The sequence below is a fragment of the Montipora foliosa genome, chromosome 3, assembly GCF_036669935.1.
Source record: "Montipora foliosa isolate CH-2021 chromosome 3, ASM3666993v2, whole genome shotgun sequence".
NCBI lineage: Eukaryota > Metazoa > Cnidaria > Anthozoa > Scleractinia > Acroporidae > Montipora > Montipora foliosa.
In genome coordinates, this window is record NC_090871.1 from 9974930 (window position 1) to 9987429 (window position 12500).

Sequence of the window (12500 nt, forward strand, 5' to 3'; positions counted from 1 at the left end):
CCAATCAGTTCGCACTGAATATTCGGAAGCTGTGAACACGCGTTACACGTTTCAACCCTTATGGGTTTCTGATACCATTCTAAGGCCCATATTTAGCCCTTATCCCAAGTTACATAAATTTTGTCCTAAACCTGTTCATTTTAAAGGTCTCTAAAAATTTTTGCCCATAGTTGGAAAACTTGGGTACTCGCCCGACTCAGTACAAATGGAAAACACTTCTTGCATACAGCTGTAGGTCAGTACTTGGAAGCAGAGCTTAACATCCCCAAAGATTCATCTGTTCTGTTTGGTCTTTAATTCCAGATTAAGAAGCTTAGAGATGAAAACCTCGTGCTTAAAAAAAACATCTCTAGCTTGTACCTTACAGCAAGGGAAGAGATTACACGAAAGGATGCACAGATTAAAACTCTGCAAGATAAAGAAGTGAGAAGCAGACGATTCTTGGCAGCAATTCAACGTGAAGCATCAGCAAACAGTTGATTATAAATCTCAAGACTGCATACTTGTTAGATTGAAGATTGTTGTGCAAAAGACTCAAAGAGAGGAAAATGTTTTCCAAGCTAGAATCTACAGCAGCTGCTGTACATACTGATAAACAGTGATGTTTACATCCATAAAGAGCGTATCAAGGGAGTAGTTCCAATAAACTCTTCTACACATTCTGATTAAGGGGAATTAAAATTTTAAACCTATATTATATTTGCATTCCAGTTATTTATGACAATTTCGCCACAAACAGGTGCACACTGTAATACACGTACATGTAGCTGCGACAGCTTGTCAAAAAGAAATATTTTTATTTCCCCTTACAAATAATTAATACACACGGCAATAAAAAAAATTGATTATCTTACAAAGTCAAGAAATGAAATTATTAAGAACTGCGAATAACTACTTCCAAAAAATTAACAGTGACCTTGAACTAAAATTATTGATGTGACCAACAGCCACCTTATTAATTGTGCAGGTAATGGTCCAGGATAAGTGTATAAATAATTATGATAATAAGTTGAAACTGTACATAGATGATACATGTGTTTGGAGGAATAATAGTATTACTTTCTGATTAAAATCCATCTACAGCAATGTTATATGTGTGCATTACTTGAATGTAAAGGATTCAACATTCTGTAATAATTATTTGTATGCGTGCATTTCATTATGTGGTGGCTTTGAAACTGAGGACTCTTTAGGGGAATCTTTGTTGACATTTTTGGCTTCATTAGCATGAGCCCATCATTTTTTTAATCTATCAGCCAAAAAATCAGTGCGAACTATTGAAAATGCAATGCATAATGAGCTACCTCTGAGACTTTGAGCACAATTTACCAAATACCACGTTAATCTCTAAGTAACGACGCTGTGAAAATTTGAAAATTTGAAAAGAATGTATGGGCTTATTAGTGCTTTCGCCACTCAAGAATTTTGATGGCTAATGACTCGTTCGTTTCAAAGCCAAAGGGCTTAAAATTGGAAATTTGACTGACTTTAACACTTTCTTTTTATGTTTTATAATCTGTTGCCTTCTGTCAGCAAACTCGTATGTTAATGAGACAAAAATGTAAACAATGATGTCAGCAAAAATTCACCTACAATGTCTGCCTGGCTTATTACACTTTCCTAAAAAAGGAACAAGGTTAAAAACCAGTGATTGCAAAAACGTTTTTGTATTTCTGAACACCTCTTGAGTCACTAGAATATCCAGTGCGACTAAATAAAAATTGTTTATGAATTACTTTTGACAGTGCTTGCAAATTAGTGATTTAAACTTTGGCCTTTTTAATAACAGAGAGTGACTTCAGATTGACACCAAAAAATTCTTTCCCATTGCTAGTTTTGCTTGCAGTCCTTTGCCTCCAAAGACAGCTACTTTCACCATTTTCCAAATTCTAATTTGATTTTACTCATCAATGAGAAACCTCTTTAACAGAGGGTGGAAGGGTTAATTAGCTTAAAAGCAAAGGACCTTATTGCCAAAGTTTTCATGATTATTAGAAGAGTAGCTAGTTAACTACACTGTAAAAGCAGCAAAAAATTAAACATGAAACATTTTATTCGCTTTTGATCAATTTAATGTCTAAATAAATGAGGCGTACAGTGTTTTTAGACCCGATAAAACACGTTTCTCCAAGTTTTTTTTAACAGTTTCAAAAATATTCCAAAAAATGCGTGTCCCAAGTGGGAGTACAAACAAAGATTCAAAATGGGAGGGGAAGATAATTATTAGCATACAAGAAAAACAAGGTGGGCTCTTTATTATTCTTTGTATAAAAAATTCTAATGGAGAGTGTTTAATCGGGTTTACAGCTCATGCATGTGACTTCTAGCGAGTTTTTGGAAGGTTATGCAATTCATGGAACTGCTGACCAGACTCAGAGTCTAAAGTTAAATAGCTGAGGGGAAAGCACTACCTTTGCAATAACATTGGTGAATGAAAAAAATTACAAAAGCATGAAAAAAGTGTCATGTTTATTGTATACAGGCCTTATAATAATAATGATTATTATTATTAATGTTGAGTTCAACAACTATACATCTTGATCAAAAATTTAATACCGGTAATAACGAATTAATTTAAAAATAATATTTAAGCCACAAATTGGAGTATGAGTATGAATATACAAGTACAAGATTTCTGTTCTGGGCAGACACACTTCAGAAAACTCAACCCCTTTACCCACTGTGCCTTCCCAAAACAAAACACACACTTACTCCAACCTAAGGCTGCACTTAACTTGTCTTTGTGGCCGCAGGCACAAAGGAGACACCTAACTGGTAGCTGTCACCCTAAGGAGTCCCAGTTTGAAGAATAACCAATATTGTTATTTACTAATAGGCTAAACAGCCAAATGTAATAATAGCATAAAATCCCCTAATTGATCAGATGAGCTAAGAATTTGTCAGAAAAATAAACTTAAATATTGTAAATTTAAAAATAACCAAAACCATTATCAACGAACTTGACTTTACATCAGCCAGAGGCGATAACAGGCTTTTCTGGTTTACTTTTGTCTGCCTTTGAGAGCAAGGCCACTTGTCGTTTGAGATTTCGACTTTCTACCTGCAATGAAGAATAAGATACAAAATAATCATGACCATATTAGTGAGATTGTAAAATTCATTATTGCCAAACAGTTTTAAAGAATATTATTATCTTATTATAATATTATTAGGGGAACTTGCAAGGGAACCCCTTTCTTTTTCTCCACTGTTACGTTTTACTTTGAAATCTTCTAAGCTTTCACTTTTAAAGAGAAATGTTAGCCTGCATACAAGCAGCCGGCGTACATGTGAGCAAGTGCTAGATATATTCTGATCAATTGTTTTGGTCGCCATATTTGATTGGCAAGATCAAGGAAAGTATGGAACAAGTATCATACTTGCTCCATGCTTTCCTTGATCCTGCCAATCCAATATGGTGACCAAAACACTTGATCGGGATAAATTGTATCTAGCACTCGCTCGATAAAATATGCCTGCTACAGGCAGGCTAGAGAAATTTTACAGTAATCATTCATTACCAATATTATCGTGAACTACAAAAATTAATTATAATTATTATTAGCTTCCACACACCTGTAAACCTTCTATCCGATCTGCATGATCTTTTTGCATTTGGATAATCTTCTGTCGAAATTCTTTCTCCTTTTCCCAATGTTCAGCCTTAAGTTCAGTTATCTAAAGTTGTTTCAACAAAAAGATGAATAAAGGAACTTGCAGAGTGGAAAAAAACCACCTGTTTCATGGATCATACAAAATAAAAAGGGTGCAATAAAAGGCCATCCAAAATCTGTCATAATTAAAATTATGTACACCATTTTCTTTTCTCACTACCACAATGCACCAACTGGTAAGTGAACAAGATATTACTACAATTCTATCCTTACGAAATTGTTGAGTTAACCTCCTTGCCCACGTCTAAAACAACATCTTTCTATGAACTACAGTGAAACTTCTCCCTTGTGACAATCCTATTCACGGAACACAGAATTTGGTTCTGGAAAAATTTTAATACTAATCTTTGATTCCAACCCAGCCTCTGTTCAGGGAACACCTGCCTTTGTCCTGAGGTTTTCCCTCGAATGGAGGTTCCACTGTAAATCTTTTTCTTACTTTTTTTGTTTCTACATTTTACAGACACAAGTACACAAACATATATACAATCATGTGTACATGTAAGTGAATGAAAGATTAGGGGTGGCGAATGGTTCATCAAAAACTCTGGGTCTCGCAAAATTTTAGTCGCATTTCACGGGTCTCGCAGTCTCGTTTTTTGAGCGGTTATGTGCGTCTTGCAGTCTCGTTTTTTATATGAAGGTGTCAAACACTATGAAGTCTCGGTCTCGCAATCTAAAAAGTCAAAATGTCTCGGGCTCGCAAAGAAAAACGCTGGTCTCGCCGTCTCGCAAAGTCTCGCATTTACCATTCGCCACCACCGAAGATTGAACAATCATGCTACACTACATTACAATACAATACATTACACTACATAACACCAAATCAACACTGCCACTGCTCTATACTACGCCATACTAAGCTTGCACAAGATCTCTAAAGCGCTCATGGGCAGAAAGTTTGTTTAATATTACCTGCTTCCAAAGAAACATCAATGTAAATAATAAATAATTACGTAAATATTACTTTTTTGGGGGATGCAAGTGTGCACTTAATGAAATGCCCCTCTTCTCCAAAAGAACGTTGTGGCACAGCTGGGTTATTTGCATCGTCCTACAATGTATTTTTGAACGACACATGTTGGGTGGAGTGAGTGGAAGGGGCACTGTTGGCTTAGTTTCTGTTAATGTTAAGGTCCAAAAGTTTGAAATTTGGGAAACGTCTCAACTCCTTTCGGTCCAGGATAATTTAGCTGTATCGTAAAACCGTCACCTTTTTCTCTTTTTCAATCAGTGCTTGTTCTTTCTGTTGAACTTGCTTTTTAAGATTCATAACCTAACAAAAATATTAATAATTTCAAATTGTTGTTACAAATATTCCAACGAGAAACACAATTTTATTGGTCACTTAAAGCAAACATGGTCCAGAACATGACCCAGAAGAGGCTAAGAAACAATCCAGCATCACTAAAGAGCATTTTACAACCAACCTCTTCTTGTCACCTGAACCCAGTTTAATGACCCACATGTAGTACCCACAGGTATCCTGTACATGTCAGCTCACTGGTAGAGCATCCGAACCAGCTATGAAAGGGAGAGTTTCACATCTGTGCGCATGGGCAAACTGTCACGTCAGCCCATTCAAATCCATTGTCATTGAAACAATCGGAAGCACCGATGCAGAAAATGGAAACAATGCCATAGAAGTGGTCCAGGAATTACTTGGAATTACTTTAATTTGCAATCATTTCCTTTGTGTTATGAACCTACTGCATGCAAAGAGAATTCGTACGTAGAATAAAGTGTTTTGACCAGTACAATAGCTTCAATGGTCAAAACTAAATTTGTGTAAACCTGCAGTATCTTCCACCAAATTTAATTTGGGCCTGAGTCATTCAGTGTATACATTTGCTTTTATTAATACTCTCAGCGATTAAAGAACATCATCTAGTTCAGTTAGAAACTGTAAAATTTAGTACTGCTAGCAGTCCAAAGCTTGAACGTGCGCAAAACTGTGAAACTGTCCCTTGAATGAAATGCTGAATGCATACACTGTACATGCTGTCATGGTATTAATTGTGACCGTCCAGGGGAAAACCAACCAAAAGGTGATGACGCTATTTTAGCATGCTAGACAAAAGAAATTTTCTTTAACACAGGAGTGCCGTGTCGTAATGCACGCCTCATTAAAATTTTCTTGTGTCTGCTACTACAAGTTGTAAACAATAGTGCGTGTTATACCAAACAAAAGAGCATGTCAGCAAAAGTAAAATCAAGCACCAGGTAAAAAGACACGGAGTGAGTGAAATTCCACGACAGCTGCGCCAAAATGCACGCTAAAACCAAGTATAACACGCTACTCCCAAAGCCGAGTGAGGGCCGACTTACCTGCGGAAATAGCTGGAAAATCCCGCAAAATAATGTTAATATAATATCACCAAACAAAATACATAACCAACCTACGTAAATCAAGTTTCTATTTTTTTTTACTAACAAAGCGAACATCTTTGACAAATTTCCAACAGCAGATTTCCAGTGGGATCTTCGGACACTCTCTTTAGGTCATTGCGTTCCTTTCATGGATTTCCATGGATTTCATTATTGACCATTCTTTACCATCCATTCGTAAGTATCGTACAGGAGTGTCACAGTTAGTGTACACTAATTTCGCGCTGGAAAAATAAAAGCTTGGGCTTCGATATTCCTCTCAAGCTAAGCTGGCTATTGGTAAGAATACAAGTCGATTAGGATTCAGGCATAATTTTTGTGTCTTTCTTCTTCGCCTTATACATCAAATTTAAAAAAATAAATGATGTTTCAGTTTCTGTCGATTACATAAGCTTTATTTTGAATTATGCAGTTCCTTGGAAACAATGGGACAATGAAACAGTTTGGTGTTGAAGGGTTTCAGAACAGTCCTCTGTTCCTTCACCACCTTTGCTTCCTCATATTTTACTGTGCCTGTTTTGGCACGCATCTGACCCGCAACACGCCATGCTAAACAAAAGGTTTGGAGTGTCTCAGTGTGCACAACAAAAGCCACCGTGTCATCTATTGTGCTACTCATTAAATATGCCCATATGCCATGTTGTATGTCACGCTCAGCGTGCCGTGTCATGCACGCGTGCCCGTGTCATCACCTTTTTGTTGGTTTTCCCGTGGATGGTCACAATTAGTGTAATTTTGCATCATTTTCAGCATTCTAATGCTAAATAAATGTCTCCGCGTTGAACCAGAACTGTCATAAAAGAAACTCTTAAGTACATGTTGGTAAAGTCTCTGTTACAAGCCTAGAAAGGCCCATCAGGCCGGGGGCTTATCTCCAGTTTCTGTAGCATGAAGCGACTTGGAGTATTTCTACTCCCCCCTGGATGGGATGCTAGTCCATCGTAGGGTTACCCCCAGCATTTTCACCGGTACCCATTTATACACCTGAGTGGAGAGAGGCACCCTGAGAGTTAAGCATCTTGCCCAAGAACACAACACAATGTCCCTGGCCAGGACCTAAACCTGGACCACTCGTTCCGGAGTCAAGCAATCTAACCATGAGGTCACCGTGCCTCCCGAAAGTACATGTAGAAGGAAAAGAAAAAATTGTTGAATGCTTTTAATACAAGCATATAAAAGACAGTCAGTATGACATCTAAAATAAAAAAGGAGCACGCAGTTAGACTGCTGTTCAGTGACATCTTCTGAAAGCTCCACCACACTAAAATGCATGCCCATTATAACCTCTAAAAACACATAATAGTACCTGTTCTTTGAGTTCAGTAAGTTCAGTGATGTGAGATTCCAACATAATTGGTTCACTATTGGCATCACTGTCAAATCATCAAATAAGAAGACCAAACCTTAGTTATAACTACAATATAAATGAAGGTTTTGCCCCTTTTGGCCCAGGAATTCAAGGAGTGTTTTAAAAGGACAGAACTTCAGCCTTCTCAAAAAGTCCAGGCAATTTTAATGTTAATGTTAAGGGAGATTGTAAGATTCAAGTCCAGTGAATGAATAAAAGAAAGACCAATTTTTTCTGTCATAAGACAGGCATACTGAGGGAACTCCTAAGTGCTTCGAACAGGAGCCAAACTGTTGGATGTTGCGATTGCGGGAGTTTACACAATGTAGGTTATTAATTAATACCGTAACCCCTATGTCCAGAATGACTGTAATTATATTCATGCAAGATTTTGATACAAAGTGTCCTGTTAAGTCTGAGCATTGCTACCTATTTCCAACAACTCGACACAGTGTATTGAGTGTCACTGACAGTGTTCGTTTTAGGTTGGTTAAATGCAGGAGAAGAAATGTGGGGACACTTTGTTTGTAATATTATTCTTGTCTTCCTCACACAACTAAAGTCCAGCCCCCAAAAATCGACCCATCAAGGGAAACCAAGGCTGCTGCCTAACGGTCGCGCGATCGCCTGGGGTGCCTTACTTGTGAGCACGGGCAACCAAATTTTTGAACAAGTAGCCCGAATGGGCGCCTAGCTTATCACAAGATGATTCATCCTCACTTTTAATTAATTAATTCTGGGCTCTTGAAAAATGACTTGGGTTACTAACTTTTAATGTGGAAAGCCCGAAGGGCTCCGGAAAAATTTTCTTAGGCAACAGCCTTGGAAACTGAAAAAGGTTAGAGTTATCAGGGGTTTGAGTTATCGGGAGTTGAAAACAAAGGACCGGACATAGGAGAAAACAGTGTTTATAAGTACGAAATGGGCCTTATGCGTGATGACGTCCGACTAGCTAATTTCACCACCAAGCCTCATTTGCACAAAATTATTCACGTTGTTTGGATATGCAATAATGTTCGCACGTGGGGTTTCTTTTCAAGTTTTCTCCTTTGGGATTTAGCTCACGCCAAATTTTCGAATTCGAGGCTTGGTGGTGAAATTAGCTAGTCAGACATCATCACGCATAAGGGCTATTTGCGTGCAACACCGTGCTGGCCAAGTTATTGGGCATTATTTTAATGAATGGCAAATCAGGCTGTTTGCTAAGACAATTTTCTATTTTTGCCTGCCGATAAGAAGAACTATTGTTCTTCGGTGGTGACTGGCAAGGCAGTTAAACAGGGAGATGGGGAAGGAATGAAAGTGCCATGCACACTGCACCTCAAGGGACCAGAAAGATTTATCGACATAAGGAGTTCAGCAGCAACTCTTTATGAAGATACCGGCAGTGTTTCAGTAGTTAAATGTACCCTAAACCGAAAAAACATTAACTGGACTGATATGTTTTGTTTATTATATGGCTTGTGTTTGTAGCCGATATAACGCACGCTCTGATTGGCTAATTGTGACTGAACTGTAGGGCATTATTCTCCCATAATGCCCACGGGCCGATTACGGGCTTGCAAAAACAAAGCAAAAGGTAATTAAGAAGCCATATAATAAACGTCTACTTACTCCATTTCTTAGTTACAGACGAAACGAAGCTTATTGCTTTCCAGTATAAAATAATACATAATATTTTGCCATCTCTCTCCAGTTTATTTCGCGCTGGCCTTGTAGATGATGACATCTGCAACAATCGCTTGTCCACATGTTATACAATTGCAGCGAATCGCTCCTATTTTGGGAAAAATTTACGCAATGGTGGCACCAAAATGCGAACAATAAGAGAGTGCTCAATGATAATTATTATCGCCAAGTATTACATCTTCACAACAAGTGTCTGCGACAACAAGCTGAGCTTTGAGTGCTTTCTTTTACGTTTAAATAGCAACTTAGACATCCTGCGTACGATAGCTATAAAAAACAAGTCACTAAATAAATTTGAAACAGCTTGGGCGGTCGTTTTTGTACGGACCTCGCTGCGCTCGGTCCGTACTGCGACGACCTTGGGCCAATATTCCCCAGTACGGCCCTCGTGCTCAGTTAGTAAGAAGTTAGTAAATGCAAAAAAGGACAAAGATTGCACGGCTGCTTCAGAATAAGTCAAATATTTTGGACAGCATTACCCTGTTTGTTTTGGTAAAGGTAAAAGGTAAAGTCTGCTACGAGCGTAGAAGGCCCATCAGGCCGGCGCTTATCTCTGGTTTCTGTAGCATGAAGCGACTAGGAGTATTTTCACTCCCCCTTGGATGGGATGCTAGTCCATCGCAGGGTTACCCCCACCATTAAATTCGCAGGTGCCCATTTATACACCTGGGTGGAGAGAGGCACCGTGAGAGTACAGGTAAAGTGTCTTGCCTAAGAACACAACACAATGTCCACGGCCAGGACCCGAACCCCGAGCACTCAATCCGGAGTCGAGCATGCTAACCACGAGGCTACTGCGCCAGCCTACCGCGTCAAGTTATCGCCGATAAAAATATAATATAGAGAACGACCTGAAGGGAAACGAAAAAATTGTACTTTGAGTTAGTGGGAGGTTCAAAATATTGAGGAGTCAAGTTACCAAGGGTAAAATTGCAGTAAATGTATAAAAGAAATCCAGGGGATATAGATGTTGGTTCGAGTTAACGAGGGTTGAGTTATCAGGAGTCAACTGTATTATCCAGCGGATCGATGACATTAAATTGTCTTTATTCTCAAACATGAGTTACTGTTTGTTGAAGGTGAGGAGAAGAGCACGGGAATACCCACTGCCACTTAATGAAATTCAGCATACATCAACTGTACATGCAATTACTGGTACTTGCATTTCTGCATATTATCTCTTAGACTAGGGTTGAGTGAATCAAGAGCATTCAGTTTTTTTTCCCAGTATGCCCATGTTATAGAAGACAAAATTCATCTTATTGGCCAAGACCATAAATTATACATGTAGTTAATTCTAAGAAGATGCTTTTCACACACAACTGGGGGCCAAGCCAGGCCGACCAAGGCAATGGCTGATGGCAAAAAACAAACTGATCCGCCAACAAACTATGTGACACACACTAGGCCCCATTGTCCCAGCTGTGTTTGAGAAAAACATTTTCCTCTTTGTTTGTTCCTTAGCCAGCGGAAAAACTCACCATGCTAAAATTAATGTTTGCTATTAGGTTTAATTTGATTATTACATATTTAAATGTGGCTTCTGTGGCTTCTTTTGCCACATAATTTCAAATAACCAAGGCAAGTACATGACAGTTGTACAATTAGCTCAAACCTTAATAATTATTATTAAAACCTCATCCAATAATACAATTATTTGGCTTTTTATAATTTATTATGACTTTTTATATGGAAAGATATGCAGAGAATTTCAACTTACTTGGTCATGCTACTGTAGAGTCCAGCATTCAGAGGACTGCTTCGATTACTTCCAATTCTCTCCAATGCAGCAGCAGCGACTGATGGAGTTTTTCCATCTTTAGGACTGTCATTGTTCTCCTTCTTTGAAAGTTTTGCATGTTTTGATTTTCTGTTTAAAAAAACACAGGTGTAAATGTTATGAAACTAACTCCATTCATAAAGGTGAAAAGGACAACAGATGCAAAAATAATAATTATTATTATTAATTATAATCTGATATCAATCCATTTTTTTTCCCTTTTACTACATACAGAACACACTATCATTGAGGGACAAATAGAAAACTATTGACAGTTGATGTAAGATCTATACATGTAATAGTTACTGTACCTTTTTAACTCATGAAACACAAAAAAACATTACGGTTGGCACACAAAATTCCACTTTTTTCTTTCAGCTATCAGGGAACAACTCTGTGCTTTCTGGTCACCTACAAGTAATCAACTTGAGACTCCAGTGTAGTCCCCAGCTGTTAAGCTAAAATGTTGTCTATACGCTGTACCTTTATTTCTCAATTTTTCAAGATGAGATTTTAATAAATAGGCTTAACTTAGAAATTTTTGTTACACACAAACCTGTCTCTTTTGTGTTCATACAGTCCACCTACTCTCTTTTCTCCTTTTTTCGCTCTGTGTAATATTCGCTTGTAAGACAATGTGCACAACAAACAAAGAGTTTTTCCATCCACCTTTGAATAGAGAATTAATAGATGTATTAAAAATACTCAAGACCTTAAGGTGCCCAGATATAGTTTGACTGATGTACTTGCTTTGGTAAATCAAATTTTTAAGTTCACTCTTTTATCTGAAATACAAAATGTAATTAAAGTTTAACCAAGCAAAAGTCATGAGGTGAATCTCATTTCTGGTGTATGTCAGCCAAATGTTCCAACAGTCATTTAACCCTTTACTCTGCACAGGTACAAAAGTACATGTAGAAAAGCAATAACCTCAGGCTGAAATTGTAACCCTGGATGGGTTTATAATAGAGGTTCAGCCTAAGTTACATTGTAGGTCTCATGACACACCAGACCAAACATACGCGTCACAGGATAAATCTGATTTCAGACCAAAATGATTTTTACCAAGGTTGATTTGTAATTTCTTTGTCTTTATTCATGACTATGAATACCAGACACAAAGAAATTACAAATTAACCTGAGCTAAACTCATTTTGACCTAAAATCAAATTTAACCTGTTTACATATACAACTGTAAGAAAAAGAAGCAACAAATTTATTTTACTCTGTGTTTAACTACAATAGTTAGAATTTAAAAAGCATACTGGCCACCTAAAATTACAATAACGATTAAATAATGAAAGGGCGGGCATGATGGCAGCACAACATCACTCTTCAAAGTGACAGTTTGGATCACGGACTTTGTTGCATCGCTTAATTTGGGCATTGCATGTAAATTAGGAGGGCAAAAAAGCTTGCAGCTGTTTTTGACACAATAATTATTGAAAAACTAAAGGGCACAGTTAATGCTACGTGTAAACATCAGAGGTGCACTGTACCTTGTCTCTTGCTTCCATAGGCTTCTCAAAAGCACAGTTCAATTTGCACTGCTGACAGGAAACTGGTGGACCATACTTTTTCTCCGAACTCAAACATCTATAGGAACAATTCTTTGTTTGGT

At 37.8% G+C, this 12500-nt stretch overlaps 2 protein-coding genes across 2 annotated transcripts in view; one reads left to right on the plus strand and one right to left on the minus strand.

The window, feature by feature from the left end:
• Positions 1 to 2052, plus strand: part of LOC137996701 (CASP8-associated protein 2-like) — a 9210-nt gene extending 7158 nt beyond the window's left edge. Inside the window, exon 4 of the mRNA XM_068842238.1 lies at positions 304 to 2052. Within this exon, the coding sequence (XP_068698339.1) occupies positions 304 to 480 (177 nt within the window). The 3' untranslated portion in view covers positions 481 to 2052. The remainder of the gene's footprint in view (positions 1 to 303) is intronic.
• A 398-nt stretch (positions 2053 to 2450) lies between these two features.
• The window catches only part of LOC137996700 (protein FAM76A-like), a 14389-nt gene continuing 4339 nt past the window's right edge, over positions 2451 to 12500 (minus strand). Inside the window, exons 5-11 of the mRNA XM_068842236.1 lie at positions 12379 to 12475; positions 11436 to 11548; positions 10820 to 10969; positions 7369 to 7435; positions 4888 to 4950; positions 3577 to 3678; positions 2451 to 3061 (exon numbers count right to left, since the gene is read on the minus strand). Coding sequence (XP_068698337.1) covers positions 2972 to 3061; positions 3577 to 3678; positions 4888 to 4950; positions 7369 to 7435; positions 10820 to 10969; positions 11436 to 11548; positions 12379 to 12475 — 682 coding nt within the window. The 3' untranslated portion in view covers positions 2451 to 2971. The remainder of the gene's footprint in view (positions 3062 to 3576; positions 3679 to 4887; positions 4951 to 7368; positions 7436 to 10819; positions 10970 to 11435; positions 11549 to 12378; positions 12476 to 12500) is intronic.